The sequence below is a fragment of the Carassius gibelio genome, chromosome A19 (genome assembly GCF_023724105.1).
Source record: "Carassius gibelio isolate Cgi1373 ecotype wild population from Czech Republic chromosome A19, carGib1.2-hapl.c, whole genome shotgun sequence".
NCBI lineage: Eukaryota > Metazoa > Chordata > Actinopteri > Cypriniformes > Cyprinidae > Carassius > Carassius gibelio.
The window spans coordinates 15,240,702-15,256,839 of NC_068389.1; the positions used below are offsets into that span (position 1 = coordinate 15,240,702).

General features: G+C 36.9%; 1 protein-coding gene and 1 long non-coding RNA gene across 3 annotated transcripts in view; one reads left to right on the plus strand and one right to left on the minus strand.

The window, feature by feature from the left end:
- Positions 1-1,801: 1,801 nt before the first annotated feature.
- Positions 1,802-8,671, minus strand: LOC127935886 (uncharacterized). The gene is made up of 4 exons (XR_008148197.1): positions 8,381-8,671; positions 8,186-8,272; positions 4,282-5,166; positions 1,802-2,047 (listed from the first exon to the last, which is right to left on the minus strand). It is a non-coding gene; the product is annotated as an uncharacterized LOC127935886 (long non-coding RNA).
- Positions 8,672-9,305: 634 nt separating this feature from the next.
- The window catches only part of LOC127935610 (PHD finger protein 14), an 87,213-nt gene continuing 80,380 nt past the window's right edge, over positions 9,306-16,138 (plus strand). For both annotated transcript variants that reach the window (XM_052533680.1, XM_052533681.1), the window contains exons 1-4: positions 9,306-9,400; positions 10,007-10,117; positions 11,499-12,139; positions 13,371-13,512. In XM_052533680.1, the coding sequence (XP_052389640.1) occupies position 9,400; positions 10,007-10,117; positions 11,499-12,139; positions 13,371-13,512 (895 nt within the window). In that variant the 5' untranslated portion in view covers positions 9,306-9,399. The remainder of the gene's footprint in view (positions 9,401-10,006; positions 10,118-11,498; positions 12,140-13,370; positions 13,513-16,138) is intronic.

Sequence of the window (16,138 nt, forward strand, 5' to 3'; positions counted from 1 at the left end):
AATACATTTGAACAATCCAAATTTCAACACTTTTACTTTTGCTTTCCAAATATTTATTCCTCAAGAGCTTCTTAAAAGAACCATTGAAGAACTGATCCTCAAACATCATTAAACTTTATGGCGAACAGAGCTTTTTTGAATGATAGCTCTACACCTTAATAAGCTCTTCATATATTGCTAAAGATTTCAGTTATTTTGTCCATCTTTTGTAGAAATGTGCAATTGTAAAATAGCATAAATACAATCATACTTCTGCAAAAGAGGTTTTTGAGAGTAGTTAAGATATCCTGCTATTAATTCAAAAATATTCTGCTGTCAGATGCCAGAGCAGAAATTTACCAGATTGCATGAGCTGCTCTAATCCATACAGAGAAAGTGAATGAGAATCAGAGGGTTTCAAGCTCGAAAAAGGACTGAAAGCTTGATAAATGCACCTTATGACTCATTCACCATTTTCCACATCTTCTGAAGCCACATGGTACTGTAGCTCAGTGTGAGAAACAAAAGGTGAGTTAATGATGACAGAATTGTCATTTTCGGGTGATCTATTCTTCTAATGGCTTTGTTTTGCTTGGATGAGCTCCACGCTAATCATTTCAACAGCTTTCATAAGAATATTTCATAACTTCTTTTTGTCAATTAATTTCAAGCATTTCAGTTTCCATTTGAATAAAGGATTGTGCATTGCCATAGATTGTCTCTTTCCAAAGGAGTAAATAATCATATCTAAAATGACAATTAAATTAGCGCAGCACTGCACAAGGAGGGTGACATTAAGATAACACAGAGATAACATCTCCACATGGGAGCAATGTGTTTGTAATCAAATTCACTCAATTTCAGCCACACGCTCCAGCAGAAGAGTTCGCGAGGAAAAGCAATGGGCACCTCAGCAAGATAAACGGTGGCCAAGGTTGTATGATTTACACCATATGAATGGATAAATATTTCAATTTAAATGCAAAACATTAAACTGGCAGAGGCAGTCGATCAATGAAGGCATTCCGTAACATACTTCTTTAGGGTTCATAAATAATAGCCCATGCAATTACTCCTATTCAAATGAGGTTTTAAAGCTGGTGTGGCACAGTACGTCTTTATAGTAATGTTTTGATTTCCTAAACCTTGTGTTATTCTTGGATTTTAGTGTATTTGCTTCTGTCTTTTGCCTCATCAAGCTGACAGATATCTCCAGCAAGATAGTTTCTCAAGATCTTCATGCGGCTCTTCTGTGAGTTTCTCCATTTACGGCCTCTCGGTCCATCACTGATATCGTCTCTACATACTGAAAAATGCTGTATGCAAACTCTGTAATGAAGGTATATTTTCTGATAAAAGATGTTCTGTCATGTTAAATGTATATTTATCATTTGAAAGAGTCTCTCGAGTCCCCATCTAGCTAAAAAAAACATTCTCAGAACATTTGGTTTTTAGTAACATTCTCTAAACGTTAGTACACAAACTTTGTTTATACATTGCTTATGGAACATTTTTCTGAAACATGATATTTGTAATTGCTACTATTTACCAGTTTCAGAGGGTTCTGAAAAAGTAGCATTTTGATAATCTTTGCAAAATAATAAAATGGAATGTTCCCCTTAATGTTGTCTTTTACATTAACATAACATTTAAAAGAAAACTGGATGTTTCGAACGTTCAGAGAACATTCTGAGATAAAGTTTTCATTCAATTCGATTCAATTTTAAGTTTATTTGTTTAGCGCTTTTTATGATACAAAGCAACTTTACAGAAAATTACATTTCTACAATATTCAGTAGTAGGTTATAAATGGTGACTGTCTATTTGTGTGCATATGACATGATTTTTCTGAAAAATGAATACAAGACTTAGTCAGCCAGACAATGAACATTATCAACAGCAATTATTATATGATGCAATCACACTTGTAGCAATATTTGTTAGTTCTGTTTGTTGATTCAGGGTTAGCATCATCTGAGGTCATCTGAGGGTCAGCATCATCTCTTCTCAGGTGTTCTGGATCCAGACTGGAGCTTGTGTAAATCCTAGTTACCATAGGATGTAAATCCTGTGGCAAAACAGAGAAACAAATAGAGACATAATTAGCATAGCTGCTGTTCCAACAAAGTAAAATTAATCAGTTTAACTCAAGCCAAAGAATAAGAAAGCGCATTTGATCAGCTGCAAGTGCAGTCACAATTTAAGAGATGCATTATTCGGATGCTTGGCGAAAGAGATGTGTTTTAATCTAGATTTAAACAGAGAGAGTGTGTCTGAACCCCGGACATTGTCAGGAAGGCTATTCCAGAGTTTGGGAGCCACATGTGAAAAAGCTCTACCTCCTTTAGTGGACTCTGCTGTCCTAGGAATTACCAAAATTCCAGTTTTCAAATTCAAATTCAAAAAAATTCAAAAAAGCTTTATTGTCTATCTCCACAGGGGTAGAAAATTGTCTTTAGACAAGAGGCTCAACAAATAATATACAACTACCAATACACAGCTAACAACAATACAACAGACAACCACACAATTTAAGATAACCCTATTTCCTATTTAAAATGTCAACGGCCGTCGGGATAAAATACTTCTTATATTTGGACTTTTTCGCCAATGGTACTTTAAATCGTCTACCAGACGGAAGTAAATCAAATGAGCTGTGCAGAGGATGGGCAGAGTCTGTCACAAAAGCAGATGCTTTCCTTTTTACTGCCACAATATAAAGATTAGACAGGGTTACTTGTTTCTCACCAATAATTTTACCAGCTATGTTTATAATCCTTAGAAGTCTACTTTTGCATTTAACAGAAAGAGAGTTATACCAGGATACAATGTTGAAAGCAAGCAAAGATTCGATAAAGGATTTATACACCACAATCAGAATATCTTTTTCCACATTAAAGCTCCTCAATTTCCTCAATAAGCATAGATGTTGATATGCCTTCTTAAAGACACTTTCTGAGTGCTTGTCAAATTTAAACTGGGAGTCAATTTCTGTACCCAGATATTTAAAAGATATCTGTTTTGAGACCTTAGGGAGTATAAGGCTAGTTAGGTACGCAGGAGCTAAACCATTTAGGGCCTTATAGGTAAGTAATGAATTTGTAACTGATACGGAACTTAATAGGCAGGCAATGCAGATTAAAGATTGGGGTAATATGATCATATTTTATTGACCTGGTAAGGATTCTAGCTGCAGCATTTTGGACTACCTATAGCTTGTTTATTGAAGATTCAGGACAACCACCTAGAAGTGCATTACAATAGTCCAGTCTAGAGGTCATGAATGCATGAACTAGCTTTCCTGCATCAGAAAAAGGTAACATGTTTCGTAGCTTGGCAATGTTTCTAAGATGGAATAATGCAGTTTTTGTAACATGGGAAAGATTTGAAATAGGCCTATAATTTGCTAGTTCACTAGGATCTAGTTTTGGTTTCTTAATAAGAGGCTTAATAACCGCCAGCTTAAATTGTTTTGAGACGTGACCTAAAGATAACGACGAGTTAATGATATTGAGAAGCGGTTCTTCGGCTACAGGTAACAACTCTTTCAGTAATTTAGTGGGTACAGAATCTAATAAACATGTTGTTGGTTTATATACAGTGATAAGTTTATTTAGCTCTTCCTGTCCTATAGTTGTGAAACACTGCAGTTTATTTATGTTAAAATCTCCCATGATTAGCGCCTTATCAACTGTAACCAGAAGGTCTGAGATGAAATCTGCAAATTATTTTAAGAATTCTGTATACGGCCCTGGTGGTCTATACACAGTAGCCAGAGCAAGAGACACAATAAATTTATTTTGCATATCTGAAAGTGTTATATTAAGCAGAAGTATTTCGAATGAGTTAAACCTGTATTTTGTTTTCTGGGTAACATTGAGAATATCATATATTGTTGCAACACCTCTGCCACGACCAGTCTGACGGGGCTCATGCTCAGTAGTTTGTTGGAGTCGACTCATTTAGACCAATATAATCATTTGGTTTTAGTCATGTTTCAGTCAAGCAGATTATATCAAAACTATTATCTGTGATCATTTAATTTACAATAACTGCTCTGGGTGTGAGTGATCTAATATTTATGAGCCCAAATATTTAAAAAAACTGTTTTTGTTCAATTACTTTACATTTTTCTGGTTTAATCACAATAAGATTTTCTCTAGATCCTACATTAAATGTATATTTTGACCTCACTAATTGGGGAAGAGACAGAGTCTTAATAGATTGGACAGTGCAAGTACTTCTATCATTTGAGCATGTAGAACAAAATTCATCATAATAGTTATTTGAGAATTTGCTTACTAGTCATATGGAGCCAAGTGTCCTTGAGATGTTGTCAGAGAGAAGTTCTGCTCCAACTCTGCTGGGGTGCAGGCCATCAGCGCGAAAAAGCCTATGATGCTCACAGAAAAGATTCCAATTATTAACAAATAGCAGTTTCTGTTCTTTACACCATGACAACAACCATTCATTTAAAGCAACAAGTCTACTGAACCTTTCGTGTCCTCATCGATATGTGGGCAGTGGTCCTGACACGATGATCTTCGCCGCGCGCTTCGTGCTGCGAACCGTCTCGATCAGGCTCCTGAAGTCCCTCTTCAGCGTCTCCGTCTGCCGCAGCATGGTGTCATTAACCCCGGTGTGAAGCACGACCGCTCGGGGGCTCTCGTCGGCCTTCAGGATCGTGGGTATCTGCGCAGAAACATCGAGAACACGAGCACCAGGGAAACAGCACTTTACCTTTGGCTAACGTAGCATGGACATGTCAGACGATGGAGTCTCCGATGATCACAGTGTCGTGTCCTGTCTCGCGGAGGGGAGTGAAGTGGTTCCAGGTGGAGATCTCGATGACCTGAGGGGGAGAAGTCATCGCCCGGGGCCTGGCTTGCATCCTCCGCTGTGGATGCATCCAGGGTCCGAGGTGTCCCGGCGCCGGAGTGTAGGACATCTGGGAAGATCGCGTCCTGGGTGCACCGGGCCTGTGCAGAGAAACACACCTAGTAGAGGTGGTCGGACTGTTAGCAGCACGCTGTATACTTACCCCAGATATGTGAGCATCAGCCCAGGAGTTTTCCAGCGTGGCTCTCCGCTCTCTCAGCTGGGCCTGCCTCACCCCCAGGTCGCGAATCTGCTTTTCCATGGCCACCAGCTCGAGCTACACCGAATGCAGCTCGAACGTGTCCTCACCTGCAATCAAAGGTAGACATACATCCGCCATTAAAGCAAGTAACAGTAATTAAAGCAATGGTTATGTGTGTGAATAGAGTATTAGCAATGGAAGCGTGTTTAGCAAAAACCATGCTGCCGATGCTAAAGGGCTATAAGCTAATAGCGGACCCGGGAGATCAAAATAAAACTAGTGATAACGAGGCGCTCTGATTGTTTTTGTTGTAAAATATGATAGACTAAATATTCACACGTTATACACAAAACCGGCGAAACACGGAAGTAAAACCGCCATTACTGCGTGTCTTGCTGCTAAGGAAGTAGCAGAAGTAACGTGTTGGTCCTGTAGGCGGCTGTAGCAGATGTTAGCTGTACGAAAAGTTATTTTTATTTAGTTTTTTTAGTACGTATGCTGTCCAGTGATGCCGGGAAGAGCATGTTGTGCGGTTGGCTGTTTTAACAACAACACAAAACTACAGGCCTGGAATAAAACCGTTTGTGAAATTCACGAACCTTTGTTGCACATTGATTGCCCATGTTTACGGCCATATGGATTACACAGAGTTCCTGGTCGAGCGGAGGAGTATTTATTGTTTGAATTTAGTAATAAAATTGACAGAATCTGAGAGCTGAGATTTTTTTTCTATCATAAGTAACCTGCTCTGTCGTTCTCCGTGTCTTCTTTGCTTTGCGATTTTTCTGTGCGTGAGAAAATGGATGTGTAGCATGAGAGCATGTGAAAAGTGTCGACTGCATGTGTCTCACATTTCAATGCATTTGTATTAGTTGTTTGAAGAGTTAAAAAAATAAATAAATAAAAAAATCTGTGTCTTAACGCAATTACAGTCGGCAAGTCGGTCGGACTAAAAGGGGAAAAAAAATATTAATTGGGTCGGGTGGGGTTATTGGCAAACAAGAATATTTTTAAGGATGGCCTTATAGTTATTTGAAACTTTTGAAGCTTGTGAATATATTAGCAACACAGCTACTAATGACAGCATTTGGTTTTACTGTTGTCATCAGTTAATACACTTCTTAATTACATTACATATTTTTACATTATTCCATTATGTTGTCAATAAATTACCTTTATCAGTAAGTTTTGGCCACTGCCTGAAATCATCTACCCAATTTTCCCTTTCACCAGACATTTTCTTTAATGAGCAGGATCCGCTTTCATTGAAATGTCATTAGAGGGCACCGGTAAGTGTCACACCGTCACACTTTGCAGGCACGCAGTAATGGCGGCAGGCAAGATGGCGGCGCCCATAGAGTTTGCAGCGGATTTGTGTATAGAAATGGAAATGATGGTGTATACATTTTTTTTTTTTTTTTTAGATAAAAAAAATAGGCAATAAAAAGATTATAGTGTCAATTTTGGAGTTTGTGCTCAAGAAACATTTCTGATTATTATCAATGACGTAAACGCTGCTGAATATTTTTGTGGAAACCAATTATTATTTTTTTTTGTATTTTATGTTGTAATATATTAAGCACTAATTCTGCAATACACAGCAATTCATAAACTGCACCAATTAATATAGTCAGAATGTATTATGAAAATATTTCAGCCCACAATAATGCATACATTAAAAATAATAATAATAATATTAATATATATATATATATATATATATATATATATATATATATATATATATATATATATATATATATATATATATATATACAGTATATGCTTACTGACTGATATGTGCTGCTGCACAATCATATACCCCTGGGCTAATATGAAGCATTCATTTCATTTTTGGCAGTATCACATGTCATCTACAATGGAAAAGGCTGGCAATGAAATGGTGACAGTGATGATGATGCTTATGATGATATCCGAAAAGTGTTTTGATGCCAAGGGATAAAAACTGTGGCTTTCCAGCACAATACAGTGCTATTTGTCATCGGCAAGGACAGTCGTAATCATCCTTTGCGCGTGCCTTTCCCCATCAGTCTTCCCCTCGCTGTGTATCAGGATCAATCTAGGCTCATTTATTTTAATCGTCTCCTGTTTGCTAAAATGGCAAAGTCAACAGAGGACTACAGAAACAAGTCTCACTCTCAAAACAAGCCAAAAACAGACATTCATGGTCTTGTGACCTTGTTCTTATAATTCTGTAAAGTGTAAAGAGTTTTAATACTTGTTCACCTTCAGTGTGCCCTTATGTATATAAATAAAATGTAGTTTGTTTGTTTGTTTGTTTGTTTTAGAAAAAGTTGAAGATAATTCACAAGAACTTAATTTAATAAATATAATATTTGAACTACAAGACAGACTCAACACTCTCAGAAAATAAAGTACATAATTGTACCTTTAGGGGTACAATGGCTTGTCACTGGGGATGTTCCCTCAAGGGTACAGCTTTTGTACCCTTGGCATTTGGGCTTGGCTTGGGAACTTATATGTACATTTTTGACCCTCAAAAAGGTACATACATGTACCTTGAGTTCCAATAATAAGCCCTATATGGGTTACATTAGTGTAGATTGTACCTTGGGGGACATAAATGGAATCCTACTGTACCCCTATTTCTGACAGAGTACCATAATTATTTATAAAAGACACATCTTACATTGAAAACCAGAGTGACCCATCAAAATGTTACATACAAGTGTAACATTTGTAAAAAAAGAAATCACATAAATTGAACACCTTGAAGCACTGAACACTTAGTGTCAAGTAATTTTAATTCAAAGCAAGCTCATGAAATAGCATACAGATTTGTATGGCAACAATAAAATAGAGGAAACAGTAAAATAGATAAATAAACAAACAAAATCTGATAGAGAGAGATTAAACTCTGTTTACTTGATTTTGTGGTAGTGGTTCTTGGTGTAAAAAACAGTCAATATCCAGAGTAGCATCAACATTGTATGGACCTGAAGGGATTGTGAATTACAGGAAATCTAAATGATAATCATCAGTGTTGCCTCTGTGATGCCTTTTACAATCGTTACAGTATTTAAACATCACAGTGACTGAAGAAATAGCTCAGCCAAAAGTGAAATTTGTTGAAAATGTACTCACACATCCAAGATGTAGCTGAGTTTGTTTCTCCATCGGAACAAAATTGGAGAAATTTATCATTCCATCACTGGCTCACCATTGGATTTTCTGTAGTGAATGGGTGCCGTCAGATTGAGAGTCTAAACAGTTTATAAAAACACTGACAATATATAAATAAGCACTGTTTACAAGAAAAAAATAAAATAAAATAAAAACCTTAGAAAAAGATTTTGGAAAAAAATCCAAGTCCAGGCACTCAATAGGATGCAAAAGTTAAAAAGCCTTTAATGGTTGGGCTAAAGCATTAAAACACCAACGCGTATCGGCCCATTGGCCTTCATCAGGGTGTTGGTAACAAACAGACAGAATCACGCAGTACTTATAGTTGCATTGGTTTCAGGTGTGCCACTCTGGCACTTGTAACACAATTTTTTGGCCACTAGAGGCAATAGTTCAGATAATGGCTAATACCAAAGATCAAACCATACAAATACAAGATAAGGGATCTCCAAGTAACTTGTGTTACAAGTGCCAGAGTGGCACACCTGAAACCAATGCAACTATAAGTACTGCGTGATTCTGTCTGTTTGTTACCAACACCCTGATGAAGGCCAATGGGCCGATACGCGTTGGTGTTTTAATGCTTTAGCCCAACCATTAAAGGCTTTTTAACTTTTGCATCCTATTGAGTGCCTGGACTTGGATTTTTTTCCAAAATCTTTTTCTATATTTAACCCTTCCAAGAGCACCAGAGGATACAAGGGATTCCAGCAGCGCTCCAGTTCTCTTTTGTTTAAATAAAAACCTTTTTGGAAGACTCATTATGGATTATGGACTCTAGATATGTAACTTAAATGTAAACATTCACTATGATGGCTTAGTCCATTATTTTTAGCGTTATTTTTTATTACAAATTAATATACCTTTAAAATGTCTTTAATGACAAGCTACGACGCCAAATGTAAACAACACGATCATGGAAAATCATTTGGTGAACATAAAAGGCAATGGCTATGTCTTCAAACTCTTTGCTCTGCCGTCGGTAAATGCGTCTCACTGCTCATCACACTGATGAGGCGGTTGCTATGGCTTCCAACTCCGACTCTGTGTGCGCTCAACGTCAGTACAATGTGTACACGTCATACACAATACCGTATACGTACTACGCAGAAGATGAGTTGAAGCAGCGTTCGCCGTACCTTTGTCCAAGCTATCCAAACGCGAAAATCCCATAAAGTGAGTAATCCTCGCTATAATGTTGTACATTTTGAAAGAGGAAAGATAACGCAACAGAATCGCCATTAGAAATGACATCGTGTGGTGTGAAATGAAAGAAACAGGCGTTAATAGGTAGAACGAGGTTACTGCTGCTTTAGCTCACTGGCTAACCGATGTGAAGTTCCACTCTCCATCATCCAGCTGTACAAACACATAATCTCACACACATTCAAATAAATATCTGCAGTTTTACACATTTTCCACCTCATGTTATTATACAGCACAGTGCGTCTTCGTAATTGCAGGAAATCTCGTAGCGTCTGTAACGTTAGCCAGCTTAATAAAATAAACTGACACTCATACTTTGTGTGCCGCATGTGAGTTTTTGTTTTTTGTTTGTATTTATGCAGTGCAGCTCTGTGGCAGTTAACTAGATAAATACACTTTTGTTGCAAAATGGCTCATTTTCAACTCATTCTGCACTGCGAAGGATACTTGCAGATGTGAAGACAAGTATTTACAATCATTTAGTGATTTTTAATTGTTTTAGATGATAGTATTGTACTTTTTATATGTGTTATTTTAGTGTTACATTTATTTCAGTGGTGTTCTTTCTTTATCTAGTGGATCGGGGGTCGAAGCGGCGGCAGGTGAAGCCTTTGGCTGACTCTTTGCTGGATGCTCTGGATTATGACAGCTCAGATGACAGTGATTTTGAAGTTGGAGATGCTTCGGGTAAAAAAAATACAAATCTCAAAACCTCTTTTTGCCACATTGATGTAAGTGTTTGTTATGCTGAAAATGTCCAAAATTGGTACTGTGGATTAAGTGGATCTGTAAAATAATGGCAAGTCTCATACAGTTGAAATATTCAAAACATGACTGATGGTTTACATTTATATTTATACTTTAGACGGCCATTTTAGACTTGGCCTCTGCATTGGTTTTCTCACCTGTCATGAAAACAGCTGCTGAGGTGGAGATGAGACCTTCATCACCACGTGCGTCACTGTTTTTTTTTTTCCCTGGCTGTTGATTAGAACTCACATAGGCAATGGCTCCATATCACCATGACAGACTGGAGGTTAACGCAAAAAGCTATCCCATCAAGCTGCTGTCAACAAAAGTGCAGACATATCTGCAACCTGATAATGAAATTCTAACACTTTGACCCCTTTGGCTCTTGACGTTTTGCTGCATATATACATTTCTGGTAGGAAATGGCATGCAGTGTCAAATTATTTTATAGACAATATATCATTATCATAGGCTGTATAAAATTATACAGATGTATTAATTTCTAACCAAACATACATAGTTCATGATGGTGTTAAATGCATGGCGCATCACAAAGCCTTCTGTTAACGTTACATGGAATGATGAGTTTTCATGGTTATTCACTTAAATTTAAGAAGATTAAACCCTCAGATTAATATTCCCTCAGATGTGTTCAAGATTAATTTGCAATTCAACATTCAGCAAAGTTATAGTGATATCTCCTGGCAATAAATATGAGCTGAATGTAAATGAGAAGTTTAGATTTTTACTGTAAATATAATATTTATTTTAATATAATTATATTTATATACATATACACATACAAATTAAAGAAAACAATTTACAACAAATAATCATTGAGTGAAATTTAAAGCTGTGACAGTCTTTTCTTTAAATAAATAATTTATATATATATATATATATATATATATATATATATATATATATATATATATATATATATATATATTCATTTTAAGTGTTACTTTATCGACTTGCATGTATCTCTTTCATTTTCATCTTTATCTGCCAGCTAAAAATACATAATCTTGCTTATGATGTACTGAAAGGATATAGTACATTTTAATTTAAGAATATGTTTCAAACTTTTGGGTTTTGGAAATAGAAATGTTTTTCTTTTCTTTTCTTTTTAAATACCATTAATTTTAAACCATTCATAAATTGTCAATCCATTGTACATGAAACACTTGAATTGAAACTTGAGCTTCCACTGTCAGAAAAGTCTATTTTTGGCATCACATCTGAAGTATGTTATATTCTGCCCCCCCCACCCCAAAAAAACATAAATGTAAAATAATCTCACATACTTTTGTATCAGGTTCAGAAGGCACTGGCAATGGAAGTGATGAGGAGGGTTCAAAGGACAGTGCTGCAGGTTCTGAGAGTGACTTTGACGGTGTTGGCTCAGCCGATGAAGAGGGCGTAGATGATGAAGAGGCCAAAGAATTTAATGAAGACACTGAAGAAGAAGAGAAACCCAAGGATCCGTCTTTTTCAGAGGAGACCAGCAGCAAAGAAGCGGGTGGAACCTCCAAGAATCGCAAAAAAGGAGACAAATCATCAGATACAGAACCAAATGGTACTGGCACCGCAGAGGAAGGCTCAGCGGAGCCAAAAAAATGGAACCTACGGCGGAACCGGCCCATGCTGGACTTCACTACAATGGAAGAGCTAAACGAAATGGATGATTATGACAGTGAGGATGACAATGACTGGAGGCCCACACAAGGAAAAAAGAAAGGCAAGGCATCATCTGGGAAGGAGAAAGAAGGGAGTCAGGAAGAGGAGGACGGGGGTAGTGATGAAGAGGACAATGAGGATGATGAGAACGAGACCAGTAGTAGTGATAGTGAGGAAGAAGGGAATAAATCAAAGAGGAAAGAAGGCAAGAGCACAGGGGCGTTTGATGAGGAGGAGACCAATGACAGCCACAGCACATCCCATGGGAAGGGCAATGAGGTACATACTCCTCTGACATTGCACTACAGTTTACATTTTTGGATTCAACAAGAAATGTTTTTGAAAGGAATTCATACTTCCATTCAGCAACGGTGCATTAAATTGATACAAAGTGACGATAAAGATATTTATAATGTTGCAAAATATGTATATCTTTTGATCAAAGAATCAATAAAAAAATGTCACTGTTTTCACAAACTAATTAAGCAGCACAATAATTGTAATGTATGTTACTTGAGCAACGAATCAGCATATCAGAATGTTTTCAGAAGGACATGTGACACTAAAGACGGGAGTAATGGCTTTGCTATCACATGAATAGCATAATATATATAGTTTTTTTATGTACAAAATAGAAAACAGAAAAAAGTAGTGCAATATTTTTCCATAATATTACCGTTTTAATGAAGTAATTACATTTGTTTTCAATGAAGAATCCTACCAACCCTAAACTTTTGAAATTAAAACTATTAACTTTACTCATTCATTCTCAAAACATACATTTTATATTCTTCAGAATGCTCAATTTAATCTACTTTCTACACACTACATGGACTTTATCTTATGTATTTATTAAATATATTTTTGCTGGAGTCTTCCAAGTATTTTCTCGTTCATGTTTGTTCAAATATATACTCATACTGTAATTGTCATAACTCATACTTCATGCTTATTGTTAAGATTTTAATACATTCCACCTTTCAACTTATTCAAACAACTTCACAAAGTACAATTCAGATTTGATTCAGTAATAAACAAGCCCTCTGTCTCCATCACTTACTGAAAACTGGTATGCGTGTGCCCTATTTTTCACATTGAGTGCAGACAAAATCAAATAGCTGATCTATCCACTTGTTGAAATTTGTCCAAAAGTTCAGTTGTATGGAATCAATTTGAATTTAGGCATACACAAGCAATCAGATAATCCAGTCATTGGCTCACATTCCATCAGACTGTTGATACAAAAGAACAATTCTTGTGAACGGGTTTATCTGAGAACTTCAGTTTATAGGATTGGATAATCTTCCAATCTCAGAGTTGGATTAGAACAGAAGCTTTTTAGTGGCTTTACTTGTTGGTTATTCCACACTGGTCCAAATATTATTATTATTTTTTTATTTTATTTTTTTCCTAGAGGAAGATATTTGGACTGTGTTAGTGGACACTAGACTTAACAGTTGTAGTATTCCTAACTGGAGTTGGATTGCTAAATTATCCATTGCTTCCTCAGGACTCTCTGTTGGAACGGCCCCAGACCTGGAGCTCCCAGCGGATGGAGCATATCCTTATCTGCTGTGTGTGTCTGGGAGACAACAGCGAAGATGCGGATGAGATCATCCAGTGTGACAACTGTGGCGTGACCGTGCATGAAGGTAAAATCCCAAACTCTGCAGCCTGCCACCAAAAAAAAAAAAAAAAAAAAAACATCAGCTCAAATATTGATCTCAAATGTTTGCAGAAAGTTTTGAAAAATGGGTTTGAAAATATATTTCAATATTCAGTTCCTCCTTTCCCAGCACAAATCTCTAACTTGTACAAAAAAAAGGTTAAAGGTGCACTCACATTTTGCACATGTAAGTTTTTTTTTTTTTTTCTGTAGAAATGTGTAGCAATTTTCAGAAATATAATGTATATGCATATGATAAGAATACTCCAGTCTTGTCAGTCTTTTAGAAAAAGCTCACGTTGATATCAAAGGATTAGCCATGTCATGCAATTCATGCACATCATGCAACTGCGTTACTAATAATAATCAGAATTATTAGTTATTAGTCAACCACTGGCTCTGCACCAATATACTTAAACTCGTTAGCTCAGACTTATGTGGATCTGCAAATCATTTGCCATCGTCCTCAGTCATCTCTTCTTACACCGTGTCTACACCGGACTCGACAGTTGTTGTGTGGCGCCGTGCCACATTAGCTAATGACTTTAGACTGGACGGACTAAGTGACCATTGAAAATCATTAGAAATCTGTGTCAGCACGTCATAAATAGGACGCGGCAGCAGTTTACTGTCAGGGATCTGTGGTGTCACTCCTTGCCATGCTGCATTCATTGTAGACAGCATCACTGATTATACTGAGTTCTATTGACTGATCTATATATAATGAATCTCTATTATAGATCAATGGTTCTATAGTATTTTGTCATATCGCACCATGCCACTCGCATCTGGTGTAGACATGGTGTTATGAATTGTTTGTTGTTTTCCCTTATAAGGATTCACGCTTCGAAGACACCTCCCCCAATAGACCCGCCATACTAACCGTAAGCCTAACCCTACATTTTAGGCAGTTAATTTTTAGTTAGAAAAGAATAAAAGCTCAAGCAACAGTTCCTCTCAAGTTTGTTGGGAAGCTCGTCTCATTGTATGCCATACGCTTTCAGTGCGCTTGTACACTAGATTGCATTGTAAAGCGTGAGGAGAATAAACACAGAACGGAGAGTGATCATCATCCCACATTATTAGCTTGTTGGAAACAAAAATCAATTACGCTTTAAACTGTCTTGTAGCGGCGGCTGTCTCATTCAGACAGGCCCGCTTAACACCAACCGGGCAGGCTGGATCAATATGTCACCGCTAATTTTCAATTACTCACTGATTTGTTTCTTTAATTATTTATTTACTGCATGTTTTTGCGCTGATGTTCTGTTGATTTGCAGAAGCCTTCTAAGGTAGTTCTACACGAAAAAAAAAAAAAAAAAAACTAGTAGAAGACTGTTCTGCTTGAATGCATTGAGATTTTATAAGATTCAGTTTTGTGCACATATTTTAGCTATGATTGGAAATAACCTTTAATAAATCTGATTTAAAGAACTAATCAAAAACATTTGGCTAGTCACATCTCAAAATGTTCAAATTATGTAAAAAAGAAAATGTAATTACCGTAACTTCATCTCATGACGAGTGTACATTATTAAAGTTGCAATGAAATGACACATTGCGATGTACAACAGAGGGTTACAGATTGAGGAAAAAAAGAGAGAAGTATGGGGGGCTTGGTTCTGTCAGTTGGTTCTTGATTGGATGAAGACAGATTTACTGTAAATGGGAGCTTGTAATTGATTTTAAGAAAAGACATGGTTTAAGTGGACTGAATGATTGGAGATATCTAGTAGGCATCACCAGAAAAGTCTGATGTTCAGTCTGATACAGCAAAAGTAAAAAAATAAAATAATGATAGATATTCTGAAAATAGATATTTGATATTAATGTGGATTTTTAGTTTTATGTGGTGTGACCGTCCCAAAGGATGAGGATTGTTCAGAGTGAATTAAAAGGTTGCTGGCTCAAGCTGTTGTGCCCTTGAGCAACAAGCTTAATCTCCAGAGAGATTGTCTTTGGAACAAGTAAGTCACTTTGGATTAAAGCTCTTAAAGATCTTTTAAATGGCTACTACTTACCTGCTCGCTTATCAGATTTCATCTGGTGAGGACACAATAGTTAATTACATCTTCAGAGCATGTGCCTGTTCGTCCTTTCAGATCAGGCACATATCAATAAGGGGTTTAAGCATTGGCAAACAAAGAATATATGCACTCAGTTTACTAAAACATGCCTTAGGTTCCCCCTATATGTATTGCAATAGTAATTTACTTTATGCTAGTTGATTCTTGATGAATGTCTCAGTGGATTTTTGAAAACTGCAATGGATCTCAGAAGGGTGAATCTGATTCAAAGGGAACATTAAGAGATTATATTTTGGGACTTCCGGGTTTCGTTATGAGTGAGTAGCACGCACTTCACGACGGCTCCGTAAAAAATAAATATAATATTGTCAGAACATCTCTTCAGCAATTGTGAACATTGATAAAATTATAGTCTCGCATCCTAGAAGCTACTAGACGACTTTAGGATTTAATTTGTTCAGTTTTCTAAACATGCCGGGCAAATCTCGGAAAACCACAGACCAGGCCGCGACAACCTCCGGCACTAATGTTGAAGAAGCGCCCGAAGAAGATGCTTCAGATGCGGGTAGTGCAGTCATCCTCAAC